This window comes from Limanda limanda, chromosome 4, assembly GCF_963576545.1.
Source record: "Limanda limanda chromosome 4, fLimLim1.1, whole genome shotgun sequence".
NCBI classification, from domain to species: Eukaryota; Metazoa; Chordata; class Actinopteri; order Pleuronectiformes; family Pleuronectidae; genus Limanda; species Limanda limanda.
The window spans coordinates 3,993,488-4,021,476 of NC_083639.1; the positions used below are offsets into that span (position 1 = coordinate 3,993,488).

Sequence of the window (27,989 nt, forward strand, 5' to 3'; positions counted from 1 at the left end):
TAAAACCAAACTAGATTCTTCTGCTGCTGCTGCTCCTCTGTTGCCTGACGAGCGTGAACGCGCCTGGAAAAGAGAGAGAGAGAGAGAGATAGAGAAAGAGAGAGAGAGAGAGAGAGAGAGAGAGAGAGAGAGAGAGAGAGAGAGAGAGAGAGAGAGAGAGAGAGAGAGAGAGATGTGAGCTGGTTTGGTAGTGTAGTCGGTGTTGTGGTGTTGCTGGTGTATGTGGGAGCAGGAGCAGAGACTCCGCAGTGTCTTGGCAGCTGCATTCGAGCATCTCCCCGTCCGCGATGCCTCCCATGCCTGAATCCTCCTCTTCATCCTCCTCCTCTTCCTCCTCCTCCTCCTCCCTCTCCTCCTCCGCTTCCACTTGACAAAAGACAAGCGACATGAACTCGAGAGGAAACTGAGCCCGGACCTTCAGCACCACCCACCCGCCCACCCTTTGCAGCTCATCATCCACGCACCGGGAGGAGGAAAAAACAAAAAAAACACCCGCAACGAGATTTTTCTTTAATGGAAAATGGCGATAGGCACAAGGTGTTGCAGCATCGCCTGCTTGGTGTCTGTCCACATCCTCCTGGCGGGATTCAGCGCGTCGTGGCCTGGAGCGGAGGCGCTCACGTTCCCACAGCAGTACACGTAAGTAACGGTCCCCCTGGCTGGAAACGTGTAGTGACAGGATGTGGATGGGAGACAACTTTGGGCTCGTCCACACAGAGATACTTCGGACCCCCCTCCCTTCCACCCCCTGCTTTATTCTCTCTGTTATATAATTGACAGTGTTGGCGATTGCTTGGATGTAAAGGCAGGGTGTTAAAAGCTGTGCAAGGTGTCGTCCACACTGGGACTGCATGATATGTGTATGCATATATCTCCAGATCAATGCAGGGATAAATGAGAAATCACATGTTCTTGCTTCAGTCAACCAGAACACCTAGTTCATGTTTATTTAGCTGCCAAGTTAGAATTAATAGCAGATACGATTACTCATATTCCATGTAAGTTCTTTTTTAATTTCCAGTAATTATTTCCCAGTATAATTTAGATCTGGTGGATATCCGCCTGCACTGAACTTAAGATTGCACCCCTGGTTGCCTTTGATGTTAGATCATTAGTTTAGAAAAGAATGTGGTTGATGCTAAGCTGTGATGTGAAGTGACACTTTGACTAAATTAATGCCAGTCAAGTTATATAGCTGAGGTTGTCTGTAGCATCAAATAGTCCTGAGGCACCATCAAAACATCAAGGTCTGTATATTTTATTTACAGTGTACCGCTTGCTGTTCTCATGCAGCAGGCAACAACATCTTTCCACGCAGGCTTTCAAGTGGATAGCGAAAATACTTTTTTAATTTTGGTGAAAGGCCGATTTTAAGATAATCCTATCTTAAGCTAGCAACCTTTAGAGTCGACAGCCGACAATACTGTAGCAGCACCGCATGCTCAGATATACACGGAGGAATGAAGGTGTGGTTCCTTGTTCCTGCTCAATTCCAGCAATGGAATGAACAGTTTCTAATTCTTTTTTCAATTAATCATGTTCTTGGTTCTTGGTTCCTAACCTTTAACCCGCTGCTGTTAAGTACAGCTGATGCTTAACTTGAGACCACAGTTATCTGGGCCCACCTCCAGGCTCTGCAATCAGGCTGCTCTGGAGGGAGAAACATGGCCAGATGGTCCACTCATCTTCAGGGCACACAGCGGGGGGGGGGGGGGTTTCTGGCCAATCACAACGGCGGATCCGAGCTGTATTTACCAATAAGAAACGGGGGTCTATAAATCTGGGCGCCGTATGTGCGTGTGTATGTGTACATTTTATGATGAATTGGGTTATTTCAAGTAGGGTATAGCTGCTGCGTTCTCCTCCTCCTCCTCCTCCTCCTCCTCCTCCACCTTCTCCTCCTGCTCCTGCTCCTTCGTCTCTCCCCCGATTTTTTCTGCTGAGTGCTCTGAAACAGCTACATAGCCCTCTGCCCTAGGTCTCTTCATGTAAGATAAATGAAGCAGAATCGCTACGCTGAAGAACAGCATCTCATTCCAATTAAGAATTAATACTGCAGCAGTGAGAATTTATTCCCCCTCTCCCTCTCTCTCTCTTCACCCTTTTCACTCCCACCCTTTCTGTGTTGACTCTGTCTCCGTCTGCAATAAGATAGATAGATAGATAGATAGATAGATAGATAGATAGATAGATAGATAGATAGATAGATAGATAGATAGATAGATAGATAGATAGATAGATAGATAGATAGATAGATAGATAGATAGATAGATAGATAGATAGATAGGTAGATAAATAAGATAGATAGATAGATAGATAGATAGATAGATAGATAGATAGATAGATAGATAGATAGATAGATAGATAGATAGATAGATAGATAGATAGATAGATAGATAGATAGATAGATAGATAGATAGATCCAGTGGTTTTTGTGTGGGACCATCAGTAGAAACATGTGAAATGGGCATAAAGCTGGATGAATTGAACTCCTATGTGAACAATAAACATACAAGAGTGTTCTGACGCTTGAAAGACATTTAGTATTAGCATTAACAGTATTCTACAAAAATGATTTTATTAAGTGCAGCATGGGTGGAGGTCGATCAGAGAAAGTAAGAACAACGTGTGATGCTCAACATCATGCTCAATTTCAATTTCTGTGTAGCAGGAGATGCTGTAAGTGAGGTTAATTCAACACCTGGTTAACACACACATGCTGAGTCCAGCACATCTGATTATGTTGTGGACTGTTGCCAGCAATTTAGTAAAAACACTAAGGGCCCTATGTAATACCAAGTGCAAAGTGGCACCAAGCGTGACCTTTGATTGTTTCAGAATGACATAGTCATACTTTTTCCATCAAGCACCTATTGTATAAAAAGCAATACCATCCATCTGTATCAAGATAGACATATCTACCATCATAGGCAGGTGCACAACGAGTGTTCAGTCTGCTTTTTTGCACAAATAGGTGTTTTGCTTGTGTGCAAACTGAAACATTTTGTTTGCGGAAGCGAAACTACCCTTGTAATAGCAATCCATCAAGTGCAGCTGGCTTTCAAAGGGAATGCAAGATGGTACCCTGATTGGTTTATTGCCCAAAATTCATTGAAAGACATAAATGTATAGGACTCACATACGTAAACATAGAAGTCGCGACCCGCGAGGAGGCAGAAATGTTAGCTTCCTGTGGTAAAGCATGGCTTCACATTGAGTTCAACATTGTTTGTCTTTGACAAGCACTGTCTTAGCTGATAGTAACAACGTTTGTTGTTTTAGCCATAGATGGAGGAGACCCTGATAATAGCTGTGTCGCACCAGCCAGTACTTTATGACGTCTGAACTGGCAAACTGCACCACTACCTTAATCACAACCTCAAACAGACTTAAGACAACACAACAGATTTCCGTGTGCGTCACAATGCTAACTTGGGACTAAATAGTCTCACCAATTCATCCTGGGAGAGACATGAATGTATGCAACCCATCTTTAAAATCCATCCCACAGTTTTCATTTAAAACATCTTTAAAGGAAAAATCCAAGGGATCACCAGACTAAAATGTGTCTTCTGAGGACCCTTAATGGCTGCCTAAAACTTCGTGGTAATCCGTCCAGTAGCTGCTGAAATATTCTAGTGTGTACCGAGGACCAATACATCCCTTTCCCTAGCCATGCCACCTCCTTAGTTTTAGGAGGATGTTTTGGAAACATGCATATGTAGATAGATAATTACATAAATAGAGAGACATAACACACACACATTTATCCAAATGCATAAAGCTGTATATGTCTCCTCTATCTGCCTCTGCTGCTCCACCTCTCGCTCTTGCTGCTGTAAGTAAATATGGGTCACATCATGTTGAGCTTCTCTCACTCTCGTCCCAGGAGTGTATGAGTAGAGCGGGTAACAGTGAGGAAGTAACCTGTGTTATTCAGCCACTGCATCGCACCACAATGATACAGAGTTCTCAGCTGTCCCACAGGGCTGGAGAGGCGAGCGAATGAAGCGCACAGTTCACTTAAAGCCATCGCACTTACATTGGCTAAGGGCATAATGTCTCCTATAAACTATTTTGAATGAAGACAATGGTAATAGACGAAGAGAAAGACATTGAGTCCATTAGATTTATCTTTTTGGTCGACATATTCACAGCTGCTTCTCTTTTTCAGAGAATTCTTCACTGTTGCTGCTTCAAGCTGAACATAATTTCACTTTTCCATAGCGCTGTGCCTGTTGAAGACACTTTGTCAAGCATCACATCTTGGACAAGCATTTAGAGTGATCGTCTTGAGGTGTTTAGCTAAGTGTTGTTTTTTTTAGGTTCCCTCACGTTGTTTCTTTCCAGGAATCCAGAAATAAATGTCCTCTTAAAAAAAATGGAGTGTGAAAAGCCTAGCACTGGACTACAGGCTTTTTATTCATTATTAGATCTGAGGGTATTTAACTTCACATGCTTTAGCTCACACCAGCAGCATCAACAGAGGAGAAGAAAGCTTGGCTATTTCCAAAAAAGGTTTTGTCTTGTCTGTGGATGCGGACAGTTGAGTGGGGATTTGTGGCTTGTCCGATAAACAAGCCAGACAAGACTTTAATCTGTGATGTTGCCTCGTAACTCTGCCGGGAGCTGTTTGACTGATGATGGATCGACTCTCTGGGCACTTACAAGATCCTTGGCGATTTTCAGCGAATTAAGATTTATTTCCTTGCTCGCACTAATTTTCTGTAAAAAGGTCAAATAGATGTTTCCCCTCTGCAACGCGTTCTTTGATTCATTCGGTCAGACTGAACTGCAGGATTGCATGTTCAGCCAGTGAATGGAGGTTGATGCAGTGAAGGGAGGCCGGTGAAAAGTGGGAGTTGTAAATCTTAAGTGATCCTCAGGGTGTCTTGAGGATAAGGTGAGCACACAAGGAGTCTGTACAATAAACACTGTCGTATTTATTATAATCTCTATTGATTGGTTTGTACCTTAAGATCTTCATAGTTATCCAAATATGGGAGAAATGAGTTGTGATAATTTGTGACACTGGCAAGAAAAAAGTTAGCCTCCCAAGATAAGAGTTACTTCATGTTCTAAAAATAAAGAAATTGTTCAGGAAGGAAACAGAAGTTTGATGTATTTCAGGAGCTACACCATTTATTCACTGTTTGTAGATATATACACTTACAGCCCCTTCAGTGGTATAGTGGCAAATAATGCAGTAGCCCATAATTGGTGTGTGTTCTAATAGGGCTTTAGCTGCAGGAACCACATCTGATGATACAGTGTTGGTGGATGAGATTTATGTTGTTTGTTTTGACTTTTCACAAAGAGATTAGCAGGAGCACTGATCCTATTGGAATCTCATTAGTTGAATATCCGCATGCAACACGACCACAGTGTTTGACAAAACCCAGTCTGGGGATTTTCTCCAACTTTCTCCCTCTCTCTCTCATCTCAATTTGCACAACATAAACAAAATGAGTAGAATGAAAAGCAGGCAAGGATGGATAAAACTGACAGACGTCCAATCATCCATCTTGCAGTCTACAGTATCTGGGGGAAGACGAGGCCACATTAGCATTTTTCTGTGCTCCACTTGAAAATAGAGAGCTTGAAATTTAGTTTTATTCTAATTATCCGAGACAGTGTTAAATATCATGCAAATATTTCTCCCACAGCAAAAAAAACAGCCTGACCTTGAATTGGGGTCATAAACAAGCCAGCATCCCATTCGCGCCCTCGGAGCATTAGCACATTTAAAACTAGCTCTCAGTTAAAGCTCAGTTCTGCAGATGTGTGATGAGTCCACTAGGGTTTGGCCATAATGTGGCTGTAATTATAGGGTATGAAATATTCAAAGCAAGTAGTGGGTGGATTAAATCGGGGGTCAAAGTCACATCTTTAGGTCCACAACTGAATACACACAGTGCAGAATAAGACCAAGAGTTGCTATGCAACAAAAGGTCATCATAAAAGCTCGAAGGATTATTCCTCTGGTTTCTATCAGACAGACTTGCTGCTTTTTTACATATGTTTAACAATCTTTAACATGGTCAGCTTTAAGAGTTAATGCCTGGAGATGATTTAATTGTCGATACCTCTTCCTCTCCTGTTATCGCTCCTTTTACCATTCTCAGCCCAGGGGATGGTTTTGTTTATTCTGGCCCGTTCATTGCTCTGTTGTTGAGGCCATGGGAGGAATTCCAATTGCACCAAGTGATCACGGCTGTCAAAGCAGATTCTAAAAGCTGTTTACACACGTAATTATGATGCAGCAGAGTGGTTGTTTTTCTTTGCTTTGGAAGTATTCTCTCGCAGAATTATGATTACGAGTCAACAAAGCTGATTAGCTAGCTTATGATTCAAATAACAGGGCTTAATTTAGAGATGGATGCAACAGCTGTTTAAGCTTCTATTGTTTGTCTTTCTTGTCATTCAACAACAAACTGGTGTAAACAGTGGTATTAAGTTCCATTTTTGTTGCATGAAACTGATTTTCAATGGTAAAAGCTATTTTGGGTAAAATATTGTTCTTTGAAATACACACCCACCCACCCACCCACACACACACACACTCACTCACACACGTATCTCTCCTCTGGTTGTGTGACAGTTGTTCTGTGATGTTTATCCACAGGATAATGCACTGGGCCAGGCGTGTGGAGCAGGAGATTGACAGAGTCTTTCAACAAATCACCGGAGCTCAGCAGTTGAAAGGGGTGAGTGTGTCGCTCTCTTTTTTTTATAGGATACAGTTCTTGCTCATGGTCGTGTTGCATAAACACAACAATCAAATATACCATTAAGATGTAGTAGCTATAAGAGGTAATGGCTTCATAGAACAAGTCAACAGTTACAGTTGTTTCTCTCATGATTTTTTGGGACACCCAACAGAGCAATGAAGCGGCAAGAACACAACCCTTTTGTTTTCCCAGGTCACACATAAACTCTCTATAATAGCTTCCATTGTCAACAGATTTCAGAACGTTTGGATATGTATTTTTAAAATAATGTACAGCCACATTTAGCTGGTATTACTGTTTTCAATAATGATCAAATTTTTACATTACGTTTGACATTATATATGCATTAAGGTAATATGATTACTGGAGCTCGGCAGCATCCTGATTTCTAAACTGTCATATATCCATTGATGATAAATCTGTTTTATCAAAGGGTAATGGATTCTATTTTACACGTTTTTGATTTATTACAGGATATTGTTTCTAGAAAGAGACTTTATTTTTAAAGATAAGGCTGCTGACATTCTACATTTATCATAGTGTTGACAAACCTCATTAAAAGACTGAAAAGTAAGTGTCTTACTTCTTCAACACACCTCGGCTCTCATGAATTCAAACCACTTCCTTTGTATGGACACAAAAGCTGGGCACATAAAAGTGAGAAAATATGTTTTCTGATGGAGGTCACCCTGTAAGAGAATATACAGGAGTCTGAATATGACTCAGTTGTTAAATCAGTAATATTATTATTTGGCCTTGTGTGCACTTACTGGTTTCTAAATGGTTGAGCTGTTGTGAATTGTTTAGACTTGGAAAAAAGTTGTGTATTATCATTATGTCTTTATCTATTATGATGTCAATCGATGGAAACGTTTTTGGAAAATATTTGGCTGTTTTGGTAATAGTTTGAGATATTTTTCAACAAATATTTCCAAAAATTTGATCCTTAAGGTTTCTCCAATGTGAAGATTAAATAGATGTCTATCTCATTTATACAAAACTACATGGCTTTGAGTTTTTGTGTCTTGTCTGAATTCATCACCTTGAGCCATGGGAAACTATTGAGTAACTGGCAGATTAATAGATAATGAAAATAACAAGTTTGAAAAGATGAACCATGAAATTATGTTTTCACCCAATGTACTGAAAAGAAGGTTTTTAGATTAATTCGATGTACTGCATTTATAGAACCAGTTTCTAGTGGTTATCACAGTAATGTGGTCCTTTGTTTGCATGTTCCCATAACATTTCTTACCCGAATCCATTGGAATATCACCATTTCTCTGTCCTATCCCATAAGTTACAAGGTTACTTCATAGCCTCACTGTAAACAGGTGGATGGGAGGAAGGGGTTATCCCTGAAAAGGCAAATGCCCAAAAAATGGTCCAAAGATCATCTGCAGGTGGCAATCGTGTGCCGTGTTGGGAAGATGTGTGGGGGCGTTCCCCCAGCAGAGAGCGGCGGCACGTGTCCTCTCTGTTTGTGTCAGAGCAGAGCAGATGGTCAGTCGGCTGTCTGCAGTAATGCCTCGATGAGAGATTCGCTTGTTCATTCAATCCTCATTAATCTGCCCGTGCTCCTGAAACACTCTGGTTCGCTGGTTCTGTTAAGAGATTGTGCCTGGAACGATTGCTGCTGTCTTCTCTGGCCGAGGAAAGGCCTGTGATTTAAATTAAATGTCATTGTCTATTCCTCAACCAACAAAAAGCCATGATTTTACATTTGCAGATCATTTTGATGGACTCTGTACGACTGCTCAGTGATGGGTTTTTTCCTCTAGAGCAGAAAGATAATGGCGCAGCCAGAACATTCTCCAGAGTCTTTAGAGCCTCGTTGTGTTAATTCTCACAATCTTCCAAACTGTTACTAACTTTAGAAAAAAAAGACACTTTAGTGGAAGAAATAAGCGTCATGTTTCAAGTTGGAAGCTCAGTGGTGGTGAAGTTGAAGTTATGCGATCATAGTTTATTTATAGAACAACATTCGTTTTAACATCTGGGAATTTTCACTCCAGTAGTAAGAGAATATCCTCGATACGGGTGCTGCCATCTTGCACTAGTGACACCATTTGGAGCCAGAGTCTGTGCAGTATGAATTTGATTTGGAGCTGCAGTATCGAGGTTTCACTGATCAACCAATTGCGAATCAGTGGGATTTAAATAATTAAAACCAAAGATACACCATCTTGGAAAAAATATTAACAGTGTCAGTCTGTACACTGTAAATATTTTTTGTAAGGCTCATGTCCCATCTTCTTACGGCCAGGCACCAGGGGGCGATCAAAATATTTTGAGCAACTCTCGCATCGTCTGTCTTTGTATTCAGTCTAAGGGCTGTACTCAGCCCAGCAAAATAGTCGGGGTTTGTTTGCTTTGTTGCAACATTTGCACATTGGGAGGCGATCACTTCATAAAAGGCCACAAAGTACAGCAAAAAAAAGTTTGTTGACGTTGTAGATGCACTATTCAAATGTCCATAAAACATGTTTGTAGATTGCTTGGGGGAAGCTGATGTTTTATGTGCCCACACAGTCTACATCCATGCTTTAAGCTAAATGCTTACATGTTGACACAACAGGGTTTTGCCATTTTCACCAAGTTATTATTGCCTAGCATGCTTGGTTTTTCACGTATTTGGTCACAAACCAAAGTACTCGACAAATATCAATTTTGATGTGATGAATGTGCCAGCAGAAAATTCAAGCGACCACAAAATTACAATTACAATCCATTCTGTGAGGGACAGAGGCACCAACTTTTATGGTGATCCATCTGACTTTTGGTAAGATATGTCTGGACCGAAGTGGGGGACAGACAGATCAACAGCCACGCTGCATGGCTAGTAAATATCTTTCTATCCATCCATCCATCCATCCATCCATTATGAGGACATTTTCTGCTTCTACTGGTTCTACTTCTACCATTCTCTGTTTTAAAGGCTAGAGACGGTTTTGTCGATGTCATGTCCATCTTCACTGGAACATCTTGATCCTGAATATACCACAGGATGTAGATCACACATAGACAGTTCTCAGCAAACACCCTGTTCATTACTGCATGTTCCCATCTGTGCGGCGTGGGCTCGTAAAGCATCTGGTCAGTGAGGGATATCTGTAAGTTCAATGCAAGTCCATTTATAGTTTGAGGGCTGTCACATGGTGTGCATGTAGCTTTGCCAAATGGATTCATCCAGGTCACTGTCTCCGATCCTGTCTCGTCCTTATCTTCTCCCTGAAATCTGTCATCATGGGGTTGAGAGTGTGATGCCTTCAGACCCACAAGATACCAAGCTGAGGCTGAGCAGCTGCAGGTATCAGCTCAATCCTACCCTTTGTATGTGAGGATGATGAACCCTCTGAACTCCGAGTGACCATGGTTTCTCTGTGGAGTAATAATGAAGATTTGTGCCATACGGTGTTGTATTTTTAGATTCTGGAGCACAAGGTGTTAAAATTAATAATTTCTTGAAGATAAAACATTTCCTGATGCGGACCACATGCCTGTGGTGCACTATTTGCTGTGGTTCCTTTGGAGCCAATAACAAACATTTCATCATGTGAACCTCTGCTGTGTTTGCAAAATTTTGAAAGTTGTCTCAATTGGATCTTAAAATGTGCACAGTTAAATATCAGGCCACTGAGTGTGAGAATACATCAGAGCTGCTTGATATAAACTGTTCTCATAAAAATGGCAAATATCAAATTCTCTGTAAGAAGTGGTTTTATTTAAATCAGTGCAATTTCTATATATTTTATGGTCTGAATGAGAGATTCCTTAAGTCACTGCAACACTAAAGTGCAAAAAGAGTTTTGAAAGGAAACTCTAAAACTCTAAATACAATTTGTCTGTAAGAAAGAAATAGTTGAGGAGTTTTTCTCCAAGCAGGTTTATTTGCTGTTGTTCCCAGATGTTGTCTGACGACCCATAAAGCTCTGCAGCGTTACAAATCATAAGGGAAACTTGGCAGTGATGTCGAGAGGCCATATTTCAGGTCCCCTGAAGTTCACTGTGATGTGTTGCCATGTGTAGTCTAATTTAAGTCCAGGCCCTCAGGAGAAAAAGCATGAACATCATCTGGGTGAATTTCGTTCTCTCAGTTTAGCAGCAAGTGTCAGACTCAAGTAAGAGTGAAATGAAAAGGACATTATTTTGTATAGTCGGCCGTGGCTCAGGAGGTAGAGAGGGTCGTCCACGAGAAGGCCAGGGGTTTGATCCCCGGCTCCTCCACTCTGCATCCTGAAGTGTCCATGGGCAAAATACTGAAGCCCTAATTGAGTGTGAATGTGGTAGATAGAAACAGCGCTGCGGATAGAAGCGTTACATGAATGTGTGTGACTGGGTGAATGTGACTTGTACTATAAAGAGCTTTGAATGGTCAGTAAATCTGGATTATTGCTATATAAAAACAAATTTACCATTTCCCCATTGTCTTGGAGTGTATCATATTTTTCAATTTACATATTCACAAAATGTTTGTCAAATTTTTTTTAAATTTTGATTAGATCCTAAATGAAACCTCAATCTGAGGTGGGATTAGTTTCTCATATGATACAGTTTCAGAGGCTGCTTTAGAAAACTTTATTAGCAGAGGAGAATAATGATAAATGTCTCACATTTAACCGACCAGCTCAGCAGGATTTTCAAAGTGCTCAAACCCTCATTATTATCTGGTCATCTCACTACGACTTTATGTTGTTCTTCCATATCACAAAAACATCTTATCTAATTAAATGAGTATGTTCATTTGAACTGATAATCATTAAAACAAGTCGCAGTCTGGGCGGCACGGTCAAAGAATACAAGTTATAGATAATGGATGTAGGGATGTAGCACCCACAAATTAATGTGTCCTTGATTCCAAAAAGCTGTTTAAGAGAAAATTCATGTTTTGATCTTGATCCAATGACATCTGAAACATTTTACCTGAGGAAATCAGACATCACAGTCAGTTTTTGAATCATCCCTCAACACGTTTTTACCGAATGGCTTCATTGTTTTTTGCTAGTACTTCTTTTATTCTGCCAAAACTGTTAAATATTATACCCACTGTCCTTGGTTTCCAATTTTGTGTAAGCTGTTTTTTAATTAAATTACATTGTATTTTTTTTTACATCTTTGATGTTTCATATTTGTGTTTTTATTCATCCTTTTTGTTAAGCCCTTTGCAAAGGCTGTTTTGAAAAGTGCTATATAAAAGTTGTTATTATTATTATTATCTTCTTTTTGTTTAAAGTATTGAAGTAAAAACATTGTCATGAGGCAGACTATCTACAAGAGCATCTGCAATGTGGTGTGAGACTGACTAACAAAGAAAACTCTGATTCCTCAGTGGAAACAAATACAACAGACTTGAGGAGAGATTACAGGACAGGGGCCATTTTTAGATTTGGGCTGAATACACAAACACAACAACTGACTGTTCCCCTGTGTCAGTGTTTGAATAAGAGCAAAGGATTTGCTTTTGCAAATTCATTTGCTTTGAATTGTAAGACTGTTTCTGCTTCCAGGAATGCTCTGAGGTGTCGAGATTTAAATAGTTGTTTCTTTGCATCTGTTTTCTTAAATGTTTGTTTCGTTAGTTTAACAAAATGCACTCTTGAAAATAAGGAGTAGTAGTTTCACATATGAAATAACACTACAGAGATACTGCACATAACGATTAGCTACATTAAGGTAAATGGAGATTAGTGCCGAGTCAGCATGGACAATAAAATGTAAAGGTACAAATCGTCAATAGAAAGACATTAGCTCAGCAGAAATAGACTTGACAGAATGATTGTTCTGCTGTTCTGGTCTCTGAGGTGTTTTTACATTGTCCATTAAACATTTACAGATCTACAATGAAGAGAGACGACGATTCAGTCTGGTGAAGAATCAGCCACGGAAGATTGTGGAGAAGGTGGCCTCGGACATTGAGAAGCTCCTAGCTAAGAAGCGCAAAGCACTTGAAGTAAGTTTATCGTATTTCTGAAAAAATCTAAAAATCTAGAATTTAAATCTAAAATATATATATATATTTTTAATAATACATATGATATATATATAAATAATGAGAAAAAAAACAATCTAAAAGGTTTGGAGGACGTCGTTTATTTTATTGTCAGAACAGTAAAAGAACAAACACGACGTCTCTATCCGAGGAACCATTAGTGTTCTTCTTTACTGAGACGTGTCAATAACCTCCTCCTCTAATGTTTGTCTGTCTCCGACATTTAGAGGTTGGGCAGAGAAGCAGAGCGACTCCAGCGAGAGCATCCCTGGCAGGATGGAATCAAGGTAAAACTCGTTATCACTTTATTTTAACGTTAACTGTGCTGAGGGCCACTCAGATACAGAGCAGTCAGATCCATATCCTTCAATTCGGATCTATCTGATAACTATCACAGAGTCCTTGAAATAATTTTTAATGCTCATCCTGGATTTAAAATTCCCTTTCACCTTCAGCATAATAATTCAATATACATGATGATGATGCATATAATATGGATATACAACTGTATCCTGGGTTTGTACAAATATACATTTTTCAATTGAGTAGGCACAATCATTTTTATTTTTTTATTTTAGATGTATTTCTTTACCAAATTGCATTTTGATTAAAGATTTAGGTGCATATTATTTATTGCTTTGTCAGTCAAAACAATAAAGCTAAACACATTTCCTCACATCATGGAAATTATTCGGCGGTCACATTTAACCGCTGATGTAAACTCATATACCAGATGGGCTTCTCGAGCGCCGTGACTCTAAATGGGACGACCTTAGAAGGAGGGAACATTTACACCAGTGAGCTGAGTGGATCCCTCAGCACTCAGCTGCTGAAACAGATGACTGAGTGCACTCAGCTGTGTGCGGCTCTGTTTGAGTCCTACACACTGTGGCATCCACTTTTCCACTCGGTCTGCTTCATTTGCCCGACAAAATGAGACGGGGTTAACCTCATCCTCTCACACGGCCTCTCATGTCCGTCTCTGAGGCACAGAATCCTCCTGTTGTTTTGAAGGACGCCAATGGTGGTTTTGCGTGTTTCGTCCCTTTCATTAAAACTGTGTGTACATCACGACACTTTCGACCAAAGGCTGAAGCTTTTAGGCTGATTTCCTGCTTTCCAGTAATCTGCTGTTTTCTACTATTTCTCTATGATATGGTTATTAATCTAAATGTTTGGGGGAATTTGGCTCTTTTGGGTAATGGTCCTCATTTATGTGGCTCTTTTCTAGTCTTAACAACCACTCAATGCGCTGATGTTGTGCTTTTCAATCTGACCAAACAGCCATTTAGGGTTAGTGTCTTGCCCAAGGAAACTTTAGGATGTGGACTGGAGGAGCTGGGGATCAAACCAACGACCTTCTCTCCCTCCTGAGACTAGATTTCAGTTTATTTAACATTACAAGATGCATTTTATTGTTTTTGTTTTTACCTTTTCACCATATTCTCAGGGAACAGTTCATGGATCTTGATGGAAAAAATCTGGGATATTTCGATGTCTATGAGTGTGTGAAATTTTTTGCAGTTTGATTAAACTGTTGGACTCTAGTTCATTACACAATCATTTCAATTTAAAGTCCACTGACCAGCCTTTCAAAACACAGTACTACGTTGTAAAAAACATTGATAAAACAAATCTCACCACAGAGGCTATTCAGTAGCTGTTCTGCAGCTTAAGTTTTCCAGTTGTCATGGTTACCTCAATGATTTTTCTGTCCATGTTGCCTTAGAGGTTGAGTTTGAAGAACTGAGGGTAAAATGGAAAATAACATCTACGATTCTATGAAAACTGCAGCAAAATCCATCGTCTGAGGAAGATTGTGTGATACGATCGAAAGCTCAGATTGTTTGTCTCCAAGGCCGAGAATGACTCCATCCTAACCTTCCTTACTGTAAAAAAAACCAAACAATTAATCTCATCATATTAGGCAGGTGAACGATCTAGGGGATGCACAACTCACAGGCTCAGATCTAAAACAGCAGAGCTCTTGGGAGAAGTGAACATGATGGAGGAAATATGTCAATTCCTCAGACTGACTCATGCAGAGCACCAGCTGATAATGTCTGGAAGTCACAGAGCTGCTCTCCGCTGCCAACAGGAGAGCTGCAGCACTAACAGCAAACAGCAGATGGACGTAAACTTGTTTGTAGCACAAATGTACAATTGGGTACGGCTCTAATTGGAGATTAGATTTGTTAATCAGATAATAAAACATTTTATCCATCTTCAAATCGATGTCACGCTTATTTTCAATCTCAATCCTAACAGTTGGCCATGCCTCGCCCCGACCTTCCAACCTGTCCACTGACTCATAACATGACAGAACTGGCAAAAGAACAAGAGCAATCATTTTGGCTGCTCCTCTGTTTTGCATGATGATGTTTTTATGTCCTGCAGCCGGACATGACTGTCTGTGATCAGCTGTCTGTGTCATAGTATAAAGCTCATACCTACACCACATGTATGGAGCTGATACTCTGTTTCGATTTTTGCAACCCCTTTAATATTGAGCATGTTGAGGTGGTGAAGCAGATTTCCCAGGAGTTTTGCTAGAACTTCAGGTTCACAGTGATAACAGATGTGAAGTAGCCTATACAATAACAAACATGTTGGTGTAAAATATATTAGCATATTCATTCGTTGCTTAACTCAATTAGAATAAAAAACAATTTTTATATATTACAATAAACACAATAACGCTGGATGCTCACACCCCCGATAACTGATGGTAGGATTAGACCTTATTGTGTCTGGCTGCATACATTTGTATAAATAAGCAATAAAAGTTATTACTATTCTTGAAGACTAAACTTCATTACATATCTTGTAGTTTTAGGTCATGATGTGTGGGCGCGGTTACTTTCCACATGCATTTTTATTTTGTTATATTTTTATATACTGTAGACTAAACTCATCTGTACAGCCACTCTATTGAAATGGCAGACTAGGCTATTTCCCTTAAACCAATGTAAAGTCAGAAAAGTTAGGGACTTGATATAACTTGAGTATAAGTTGACTAATGGTTTGTTAGTTTCACTGCAACAACACCTCAACACATAGAGGTGATGATCTGTCCTCATATCTGTTTTCCTCCAGGAGCTGGATATGGCTTACTACGATTCCAAGGCTGAGCTGGATTATGTGAGTAACAACAGATAACCAGACCTGTCTACTTTTGAATTTTTTACTGAGGTTTCTCAACGGATATTTAAAAAATGTATTATATAATAATTGCTGAAATGTATTTTTAAAAGACAAAAGGCAATTTAAGGTGATGGCATACACGTGAAATGTTTTTTCTTGTTGTCATAGTATTCGATGGATGGAGAAGGAGAGGTGGAAAATCCCTCCCACATCAAGCTGGAGTTTGTCTATGATCCCAACTTCAAAAACAATGTCAACTATTCCTACACAGCTGTTCAGATTCCCACGGATATTTATAAAGGAGGCAAGTAGATTGATTATGTATTTTTCTTTTCAACTGGAGCTTCTAATAATATCAGACTCACTCTTCTCCCATCAGCTCCAATCATTCTGAATGAGTTGAACTGGACGCAGGCGCTGGAGAAAGTCTTCATGGAGAACAGTCGGGAGGATCCGTCGTTGCTGTGGCAGGCGTTTGGGAGCGCGACAGGAGTCACACGCTACTATCCAGGTATGTGCGGAATGTGAAGGAGACATTTTGTGTGGCATTTTAAAAACATTGAGCCATATTCAAAGTTATGTGAAATGTAATGTAATGTGCTTGAGGGAAATATTTCCTCTTCACTTTTTACAGCAACACCGTGGAAAGCCCCCGATAAGATCGACCTTTATGATGTCAGGAGGAGGCCCTGGTACAGTCGGCTGTTTTTTCATAATGGTCTTTTGCATGTGGATTAGATTTAGAGGTTTGACATTTTGCAAACTCTCGTCATTACAGGTACATCCAGGGAGCCTCATCCCCAAAAGATATGGTCATTCTTGTTGATGTGTAAGTAATTAAAAATGTTTCAGACAGCCAGGTTGTTGTATTCACGTGGGTTAAGTAATTAGCTTGGGCTTGATAATAAAATTGATATACTGTCTAAAGTAGAGTAGATGGGGGAAGTTGTCATTGCTGTTTAAGTCCCTATGAAGCAAAAACATGCAAAACTTTCTCTTTGGTTGCAATTTTAAATAATTAACTCCAGTTGGATTTATTGTCGTGGGAAAACACTGCACCTGACACTGACTATGCACCAAAATGAGCTGAAAGCAGCTCGTACTGCTAATCATGTGCAAACAGCCCTTAAAGTTTAAGTTAAAGATGATTTAAACATAAAGGTCATGTATGTAAGATTTAGGTGACCTATTGGCAGAAATATTAAAAATTAGAATATAAAATAATCCAAGTGATGTTTTCACTAGTGTGTTTTATCTAAATTGTACATATTGTTATTTTCTTTACCCTAGAATGAGCCCTTTACATTTAAATCCCTTATATGTTAACAGGAGCAGGTCTTCTCTACGGAGGTCGCAATGTTTTTTACCTAACATGTTGATTAGGTGCTGGTCAGTGGATTTTGTTTCAGGTGCATAGAGTCAGTGTAGCCATTCCCCCAATGTCCTTATACTCATGCTAAGCTAGCCATTAGCTCACTGTAACCATGTGAGCTGTATACTTTTTCCAGACCTATGAATATGAAATATCATCTCTATGCTTATGCCTGAATTAATCCCTTTGTATGATGGATTATACTTGTGTGTTTTCTCAGGAGCGGCAGTGTCAGTGGACTAACGCTCAAACTGATCAAAGCGTCAGTGATGGAAATGCTGGACACTTTGTCTGATGATGACTATGTCAACGTAGCCAGGGTTTGTGTCTGCTATACCAAATCTTTGTCCTTCTACAACTCTGTCTCTAGATGTAAAATCTCTATCTTAGATAATTTCCTTCACTTTTCAGTCTTTCTATATTTGACCCTCTTCTCTGTCTTGTCCTGTCTGTGTCTCAGTTCAACGAGAAGGCCGAGGCTGTGGTTCCTTGTTTCAAACATCTAGTCCAGGCTAACGTGCGCAACAAAAAGATCTTCAAGGACGCGGTGCAGCAGATGCAGGCGAAAGGCACCACTGACTACAAGTCTGGATTTCATTTTGCCTTCAACCAGCTGTTAAACGTAAGGGAGGTATTGATTTAGATTTTGTCAATACCGACATCAGCACACACTTCTTTACTGTATTCTACAAATTTCTCATTTTTACAGAAGACAAATGTCCCCAGGGCTAACTGCAATAAAATAATCATGCTGTTTACTGATGGAGGAGAAGACAGAGCTCAGGACGTCTTCATGCAATACAACTGGCCCAACAAAACAGTTGGTTTCCTCTGATAATTGTATTATCTAATATACAGAATTTTAATAGGAACCATTGTTTTTTCTTAATCTTCATGTTTTTCTTTATTTGTTGTCCCTCAGGTTCGAGTATTCACCTTTTCTGTGGGTCAGCACAACTATGATGTCACACCCTTACAATGGATTGCATGTACAAATAAAGGTGAGGCACTTCTACTCAGGGTTTTTTCTCTCCTCGTTTGCCAACAAGTTGTTATGCAATCAGGTTTACGTGTATCTCACTGGTTGTGTATTTACTTATAGTTTATTTTCCTAATAATAATGTGGATAGCTTATATTTTCTAATTCAAATTCCAATAACTTAAATTGAGTAGCACTGTCGCCTCACGGCAATAAGGTTCCTGGTTCGGATCCAGGTTCAGCTGGGGTCTTTCTGTGTAGAGTTTGCATGTTCTCTCCGTGTCTGGGTGGGTTTCCTCCACCTCCCCCCAAAGTCCAGAAACATGCAGATTGGAGTTAATTTAACTTAAGACTCTAAATTGACTTTAGGTCTGAGTGCGAATGTCTATATGTTGGCCCTGCGACATGCTGACGACCTGTCCAGGGTCGCTTCTCGCCCAATGTCAGTCTGGATAAGCGGTATGGATAATAGATGCATGTAGAATTAGTTGAGCCTTCCCCATCCCTCCTGGTAACTACATAAGTTGCAGTTGTACCGGTGAAGATCAGATTTTGCAACCCTCATAGACATTGTTTCTATGAACCAGACCCTGGTTAGCGATCAGCTGATCAAATGCAGGGACCTCAGTTTTAAAGCTCAGTGGTTTTCCTCTCTTAGCTTCCTATCTTTGGGATTCAAGAGGCTGAGTCACCAGTTTTGTAACATCTAGTAAAATCTGGAATATTTATGAACACCACTCCTGTGTTTTTTTCCAGTAGCATCACTCACACATGCTCTTGCTCTCTCTCTCTCTCTCTTTCTCTCTCTGTGCTTGTCTTTTTTTCTCTGCGGCTTGCCAGGTTACTATTTTGAGATCCGTTCCATCTGTGCTATAAGGATTAACACCCAGGTGGGTTTGTCTAATGCCTCTGACACAGCTGATGCCGTTCATTGGTTTTGGTTCTTCTTGTGGCGCTTTGCAGAAACATCTATTTCCATTGATTTGCACATCCATGCTCCCCAGTGTTCTGATGTTGTTGGTTGTTTTGAGGCTGAAGCAGCTCACGTATCTGTTTTGTTTTCTTGACAGGAGTACCTGGACGTGCTGGGACGCCCCATGGTTCTGGCAGGCAGCGAAGCCAAGCAGGTCCAGTGGACTAATGTGTATCAGGATGCTTTGGTGAGAGCTTATGAAACCGTTACTTGGGTTCCATCAAATTTAGTAAAAGCATTAAAAATACTGTATAGACACTCAGTGGGAAGCTAATGGTTTTTATGATTTGGGTTTTTTCTTTGGAATCTGCAGGGTCTTGGCATGGTAGTGACCGGGACTTTGCCTGTATTTAATCTCACCATGGATGGAAACTCACAGGTACGAAACTGGTCAAACGTTTTAAAATAACATATTACAGATTACAGTCACTGTTGAATTATGTCACAGAATCTAATGACAACCATTATAGGAATATTTTAATATTTTCCCAAATTTTATAAAAAAATTGATCATATTTGTACAGAACATATTAAGAACCGTCATTTAATTAAATTTTGCATTAATACAGGGTCCAAAGGTAAATCAATCCAAACACCAGCTTCTCTAAACCTCAGTTTATAATTTATATCTTATTTAAAAAATAATCATAAATACAGTTTGAACATCATGGAGATAACTTGCTGGACTGTTATCAAAGCTAAACTAAGCTCAAAGGCACATTTGCGTTTGTTAAGGGAGCTCACTGAAGGTCTACTGGCCATAGCCACAAATGTAAACATTTATGTTGAAATATTATATATATAATCTTGGCAGTGTTTCCCAGTAATAACGTAATTACTTGTTGATTAATAGTAGAACTATGTGCAGCACTGCATCGCTCTCCCGCTCCCTCTTCCCTATCTCCGTCTCATTCCCCATCTCCTTCTCTCTCCATCAGAAGCAGAAATCCTGCCACATCAATGTGTTGTCAAAACCTCCATAAAGTTTTTACCGTCCTCACAGGTAGCCAGACCTTGTCATAGCTTCAGCTGTAGGTGTGTGTGTGTTCCCATGACAAGCATATAGCTCTCAGCAGGCAGGGAGGCTTCAGCCTTATCTGTCGCTCTGGCTCTGGGGCGCGTGGGAGTGAACTGCGTGCTCTGTCGTGTTTACTCTCACTTTTATGGAGTTTGTGCAAGTTTGGTTTCTGGGTTAATTCTCTGAAAAATCCATCACTCTTTATGTATTAGTTAGGATTTGAAAATGCACCTGTTGATCTCCTGAATTAACATGAATGGTTTTTGAAAGAAAGCTTCTGTTGTACACATTACACTGGCTTGCTCTATATTTAGAGATATGACAGTGGTATCTGTATGTTTCCTAAACTATTCCTTTAAGTTTTTAAATGTATGTCTTCGTTTGTCTAAGCAGAATCAGCTGATACTAGGTGTCATGGGAGTTGACGTGCATCTCGACGAGATAAAGCGACTGACACCACGCTACACTGTATGTACATCTCATCAGCACCACTATTCGTCACAATTCTCTTCCCTGGCACTTGCATTGGACAATACATACAAACCCATCTTCTCACTTTTTGTGTCCTGAACAGCTTGGAGCGAATGGATACATATTTGCCATTGATCCAAACGGATATCTTCTCCTGCATCCTAATCTCAAGCCAAAGGTGATTCAAGCTTAACATATTTACACTGAAGGTTTTTTTTTTAAGTAGCAGGGAGGAGTAGTCATTACAGGGCAATTCAAATGTTGTGTCTCACGCTCAGACATTGATAATCTGCATGCCGTTATACGTGTTTTAACTTTTGATGATGCTGTCATTTCAATATTTTTTTCTCATATATCATATCTTTTTCTCTCCTCTCGTCTCAGCTCGTGAACCTCCCTGAACCTGTGACGCTGGACTTCTTGGATGCAGAGGTGGAGGACAGCAATAAAGAGGAGGTGAGCACTGAGCACCAAGTGGAACTGAAATGTTCCTGGTTTCAGGCTTTCTCTGTTCCTTGCTTCTTGTTAAGCTCGTGTTCAAAGTTATTGTCAGAGAACCACATTATCTGCCTCAGGATAATCTGCCCACTAGTGCAGGTAACTGAAGGCCCACGCAGCATGTTTTTTTTAAAACCTGTTTAGTGATTACGTGTTTCATGCTCCAGATCCGCAGACAAATGATTGATGGGAGACCAGGTGAAATGCAGGTCAAAACGCTTATCAAGTCCATTGACGAGGCAAGTAAATCTCAACATTTAATATTTTTAATCTGACAGGCGCCATCATGTAGTTTACATCAGGTTCCATTCTCTTATTTGTATAGATTATAGACCTGGAAACACCTTGTACTCAAACACTGACTTACAATGGTGTTTAAAGGGTTGATTAAACAAGCTGCTCAGACACAATCCTCAATAACTTCATTATTGAAACTACCCATCAATAATGAGTATAAAAATGTTTAAATGAAAATTTAAGTCGCTGCAGAGCTATTTTATAACCATTTAAAATAACTTTTTGTTAAGTTAATAATGATAAAAATCCAAATGTCAATTAACATCCTGTTTTTATTATTTATCATTGTGTAGCTTTTGTGCTCTACTTGTTTGACTGAATCGTTTTTTGATTTTTTTGTAGCGATACATTGATGATGTGTACAGGAGTTACACCTGGACTCCTATCAACGGCACAGATTACAGGTGAGCAGCCTCAATCTAATGCGTTATATTGTATTGCTACACACACAGAGGTGGATTCACTCACGAGACCCTTCCTCTCTCTGTCTCCTCATTCTTTTGGGATGCCGCCACCTGCAGTCTGGGTTTGGTACTACCCACCTACAACGAGTATTACATCCAGGCGGACCTGAGTGATGTGATGCTACAGCTCCAGTGTGAGTACCAGGGACACGGAGCGTTTTATCTTCGGGTTTCTTTACGTTTCTAGAATACCTTTTTTTTCAAAATTGGCATTAACATTAACCTGGACTCAAGGATGAACTGATTAGAATGTGGCGCTCAGGGGTCAAAAGTCAAGGTCAGTGAAACCTCACAAAACACAGGTTCGGCCATAGCTCAACAATTCATACTCAAATCATGCAAAAAAATAACACATACATCTAATGAAACGATTAATTCATTACATTTTACGTAAAAAATGATAAGGGTCAACTTCACTATGGCATAATCATTTAAAAACATTTACAACTACGACTGTAGTTTTAAAATATATTTCAGATTTGGACAGATACAGAATCGGTGACTCAGATTTTCAGTGTCCATCTTGAAACTGTGGCGATTGCATAGATCTTCTGTGCAGCAGCATCTATGTTTGAAGCATTGTCAGCTGTCACTGCTACAACTTTGTGTTATTGTGTTGTCGTTGTGTTTATTGGAATCAGCTTTATTGGCCAAGCATATACAAGGAATTTGACTCTTTTTCTCTCATTGTAATTTCACAAAACCAAAATTCGGTCTCATCATATTTATTCATATGCTTAAATCACAAATAAAAAAGCTGCAGTGGAAATTATTCACTGGAGAAATCATTTACCCAAAACTTTGAATTATACTGGAGTGAATTTTTTATTTATTTTATTGACTTTGAGTTTCTTAGTTTAGTTTATTGTAGTTTTATCCTCTTGTGTAAAGTGATATACAATTAAAGCTTATTATGTCATTATTGTAAGCCTTTGCTACAGGTTTTGCATGAGTCTTGAAAAATATGGATGTAAACTGCAACTTGACTGATGAAGGCATACAGGCATAATACAGTAATTCTTCTATAAAGAAGTCACACATATGTTTGATGAGATAATAAAAAACATCCCCTCTTGTCTTTGTGTTACAGACATGCAGTCGCTGCTGCCCAGCTCCTTTGAATTGTCAGGTCATGTGTTTCTGGCTCCGAGGTGATTTAAATGTCTCTATCTTCATTTCTCTCTTCCTCTGTCTACCTGTAAAGGGAATGTTATAAGGTTTCTGTGTTCTCTCTTTGCAGGGAATACTGCAAGCGTCTGCACATCTCTGACAACAACACCCAGTTTTTGCAGAACTTCCTTTCGCTCATGTTGGACATGTCTCCAGAATCTGATGAGTGTCAGTCCCATTTGTTTTGACAGTTTTTGGTATTAGTTAATCTGCCACGCTCTGGAAAACACCCGTGAGATGATCTGTTTGTCTTTTCATCTCAGGTGACCAAGGCCTCATCCACAACCTGATTCTGGATTCTAGGATTATCGGGCAGCTGGCTTCTCGTGTGTGGAAGAACAAGGACCTGAATTCGTGAGTCAGCTTCTACATCATCTGCTATGGCAAAAATACAAAAGAGACAATTGATGCAAAATCAAATTCTTACAGGTACGGCTTCCTGGCGGTGTTTGCGTCTACAGATGGAGGAATAACACGGGTTTTCCCAAACATGTGAGTGATATTGATGTATGCACAGATATGCTTACTTCGTTTTTTTACTCATGAAACATTTAATGATTTTGGTTATGTTTTTGTAGAGCTGCTGAGATGTGGGAGGAGGATCCTGAGCCTTTTAATTCAAATTACTACAGAAGAAGCCTTGACAACAGAGGATACATATTCAGAGCTCCACTGAGATCCTGTGAGTAACTGAGCAAATGTACTCTGTTGTACCTGCACAACATCATTTGAGATCCTGACTATTCTGCAAATAGTTTTTAAAAGACTTTTTACCCTTTTTGGAAAATACCTATTATAAATATGAAGTTACAGCTAGCAGAGCTACCAGCCAGTTAGATTGTGAGGACACCAGGTGGCCAACGCCTGGGGGCAGAAAGTCACTGCACCGAGCCAAGAAATAGTTAAGTTCAAATTAAAATTTGACATTTTTATTCTTGGATATGAGGTGTTAGTTAGTAGAGCTTTAATGGTGCTAGTAGTTGGCTCTTTACAATTTTGCAGAGGCAAGAACAAAAGTAAAAATGCCCAAGTATTCAAAAACCTTTTTTATATATTTTTTGGCTAAAATATATTTTTAAACAATTGCAGAATAATTTTACAATTAAGTGTATTGTTGACATCGAGATGATTATATATCGTATGATGTAGTTTTTACTCAAGCTCCACTTATTAGGTTTTTCACAGCTTTCAACCACATCTCGCAGTCTTCATTCACAAATAGAACCACACACAGTAACTGACCTCTGCGTTGAAAGTCATTCTTCATCTTTGAACTGAGGTCGGTCATTTTAATCTGCCCACACTAGATCTATTTGGTCATGTGGGCCAGTTGCATTTACTAATGAAGACAATGAGATGTGGTTGAAAGCTCTGATTTAAGTAGTGGACGTTGAGTGAGATTAGTTTGTCACACAACTGGTTCGTTTCAATTAAACATAGACCGATAAATTCAGCACTTACACACTTGTGACGTCGGGCTGTATGTTAACATCATGTTTTGTTTGTGAACAGCCGTGGACGACCCTCTAGGTGCAGAAAATGGTACTGTTGGAATCCTGGTTAGTTCAGCAGTAGAGGTGAATCTGGGGGGCAAACTGCTCAAACCTGCAGGTAACAACAATACAACCTCACATATTCTGGAATATTGGGCAATACCCTGCTCCTTCTTCCTGCTTCAGATTAAAACCCTGCTTCTTTTTCACTCCTGTTCTTCTGCTTCTGTGCATCTCAGTGGTTGGAGTGAAGCTGGACTTGGAAGCGTGGGTCGACAAGTTTAAGATCCTGGCCAGCAACGTGTCGGACAGTCGACAGGGTTCACAAAAGGTCCAGCACAATGTCACTGTTCATTAATAATCATTAATCAAGCAGGATTTACCGAAACAAACTGACATTGTTTTCTCATTCCACATTTTGTTCAACAGTGTGGACCATCCAGAAGTTGCGAGATGGACTGTGAAGTCAACACTGATGTAAGAGCTCTCATATTAACACAACTTCACCGCTACACAGTAAAGAAAGTATCACATTTTATAAAAAGTCTTGTTTGACAAAGAAGTTAAATATGAAACTTCTTTTTTGCAGGGTATAATATATATATATGCTTTCCTGTTACTAATTATTTGTAGCGTGTCTTAAGATACCGAGTTTTCAGTTTTTGTCAACCTTTAGTCTGTAATGTTCTGCTGCTGCTCAATGACTTTTGTCATGTGTGTAAACTGTTCTGTTGTCTGTAGGACCTCCTCTGTTATCTCCTTGATGATGGAGGGTTCCTGGTCATGTCCAATCAGAGAGATCACTGGAAAAAGGTACGAGTGTGTTTACTCTGACATAAAGTAAAATGTTTATTTATGTGTCGATGCCAAACAAAGGTATCAGTGTTCAAAATTAAGTTTTTCAATTTTGAAGCATCAGAGCATCAGTCATCAGACTGGACTCCTCTATGCCATTCAATCCTCACAGTCCAATCAGATCCAGTTGTGAGAGCAGAGTTAACATTTATTTTTGTAACGTAAATGTTACTGCATCCTCCAAATTGTATTGACTCTAGTTTGAGTCCATAAGTCATAACATCTTTCTTTCCATCACAGATTGGACTTTTCTTCGGCGACGTGGACCCTAATCTGATGCACGCACTCTACAACAACTCAATTTTCTCCCGTCTTCAGTCTTTTCACTACCAGTCTGCGTGTGAGCCTGTCAGCAGCAGCCACACCGGTGCAGCACCCAGAGGCATCTTTGTGGTAAGAGCAGGCTCCAAGTTTTGGAATATGGGACAGTTAACGCTTGCTTTAATCTCTTAAGACACTAACCCTTACCCTGTTTCTGCAGCCGTCCATTGCTGACATGCTCAGCCTGGCCTGGTGGACGTCCACTGTGGCATGGTGAGACTTTGTTCACTGCAAATTAAATGACACCAGAAGCTTGTGAGGTGCCCTTTAAAACAATCCTAACTGTGTCCAGACTTCTGCAAATGCAACAATGAAGGCCACATTTTACAGTCATGTTTGGCAGCTGCCCCCTGATGCTCGACTATTTTCATCTCAGTGTTACTGTAGCCGTGACATGGATTGTTATTTATGTACTTCCTTTCTTAACAAGATAAAATGTCACAACCTCTTTTCAGGTCTATGCTCCAGCAACTACTGTATGGACTGGCTTATAACAGCTGGCTCTATCAAGGTCAGGCATAATCTCAATGTGTGTGTGTGTGTGTCTGCGTGTAAGAGAGAGAGAGAGAGAGGGAGATTGTCTTGTACCAGTAAACAGCAATTTCTGTATGAATCTGTGCACAAATTCTAAGTAAAAATCTGTTATAACCAAAGTACAACGACAACAGCTGATGATGCAGAGATTTAAGGATATTTTTAAAATGCCATGAAAAAACTGAGTTTGTTTTTGTGTTTGCCTTTTAGACAACATCCTCACTGAAGGCTTCGAGACAAGAGAAAGCAGCTGCGTCACCATCCAAAGCCAGTTTTACTTAACAAACACCACTAACTCCTACAACGTGCTGCAGGACTGTGGAAAATGCTCACGGTGGGTTTTCCTGCAATGTCAGCAGAATACGTTCACGCCGTGTCTGTCCTGTACAAATGGATTCATCTAAATATCCATCTTTTGCAGTCTGTTCCATGCGAAGCGGATAGAAAACACCAACCTGCTGTTTGTCGTTGCTGAGACTCTGCCCTGCAGCTCCTGCGAGATAGAGAGACTGACCCAGGTCAGGACAGAGTGTATCCTCCCTGTGCTCGCACACGCTGTGATGGTTTGCATTTGTGCTCAATGAAGGAAGCTTCTTGTTTTCAGTGTCACTGTGTTGCCCCCCCTTAACTGAAAGCCAACAGTTCAGGAGGAGAATCCGTGTGAAGTACTGAGTAATGCACGGTATCGTAAAGGCCCAGCTTCCTGCTTTGACTACAGTGCCTTAGTAAGTACATGAGTTCATATTCACTCAGGCCTACTACAACAGTCCTGCAATAAAATCCTAATTTCATGAAGGTTATAATGTTCAGTTTGTTTTGTCACTGTTTTGGATTATGGTTGAGGTGATGGGGATGGAGAAAATTGCTTTGTTGATTTGTATTGCATCCAAAACAAGAGGAGTTTCTGTTATTAAGACCAGTGGTTCTCGATCTTTTTATTGTCCTGACCCACAATTATAATTAGACTGATGCAATTAAATGTAAAAATTAGTTCTTAATGTAAAATAAGTAATTTTTTTCCATACAATAGGAACACCTGTACATAGAATATGTTTTCCAAGCATCCTTATAATAACTAGTAAAATAATTATCGTCACACACAGAATAACCTAATTTTAAATGGTAAACTAAGATAGTTTGCTGACGTCATTCCAGCTCAACAGCCAAGATAATAATTTCATTAATATAATTTTGTATGTGCCCATACATAAATACGCCTCACGTCTTATTTCCATATGTTGGTTACCATGCAGTAATGAGCTCCATATTAATGAGCTTAGCTTAGTAAGCTAATCATATTAGTTAATTAGATTGGTTGTGCTATCCTAAACCTTACTATTCTCACTGTGCTGAAGAATAACATCTATAAAATGTATTATATAATAATAATGTTTGTCCTTGAAATAAAAACTCCATGTCATGCTGAGGACTTAGGCAAACAACCACCGGAATGTTCTTAACATATAAGTGATATGCATTTGCATAAGTTGTGTAAAAAGAGGATTTATTGTTGAATTCTCTTTGCAGGAAAACGCGTCAGAGTGTGGACGGGGTCATTCTCTGCAGTCCTCCATAGGAGTCCTTCTCATTATTCAGCTTCTCCTGCCTCTCTTTCATCTCTGACACGTGCAAACACTCAGCCATCTTTCATCTCTTTGGGTTAAGGCTCAGATCTAGTGA

General features: G+C 39.8%; 1 protein-coding gene across 1 annotated transcript; it reads left to right on the top strand.

The window, feature by feature from the left end:
- Positions 1-520: 520 nt before the first annotated feature.
- Positions 521-27,932, top strand: LOC133000279 (voltage-dependent calcium channel subunit alpha-2/delta-2-like). Its single transcript, XM_061070172.1, has 38 exons — positions 521-639; positions 6,626-6,707; positions 12,565-12,681; positions 12,948-13,007; positions 15,817-15,861; positions 16,033-16,168; positions 16,244-16,375; positions 16,499-16,556; positions 16,643-16,693; positions 17,457-17,556; positions 17,697-17,858; positions 17,946-18,056; positions 18,159-18,237; positions 19,056-19,105; positions 19,286-19,375; positions 19,502-19,567; positions 20,600-20,674; positions 20,781-20,855; positions 21,062-21,133; positions 21,343-21,414; positions 21,815-21,876; positions 21,994-22,070; positions 23,027-23,087; positions 23,177-23,274; positions 23,370-23,460; positions 23,536-23,598; positions 23,685-23,788; positions 24,619-24,717; positions 24,839-24,930; positions 25,029-25,076; positions 25,341-25,412; positions 25,695-25,847; positions 25,936-25,988; positions 26,231-26,286; positions 26,520-26,643; positions 26,731-26,840; positions 26,952-27,034; positions 27,837-27,932. The coding sequence occupies exons 1-38, from the start codon at positions 521-523 to the stop codon at positions 27,930-27,932; spliced, it is 3,294 nt and encodes a 1,097-aa protein (XP_060926155.1).
- The last annotated feature ends 57 nt before the right edge of the window (positions 27,933-27,989 follow it).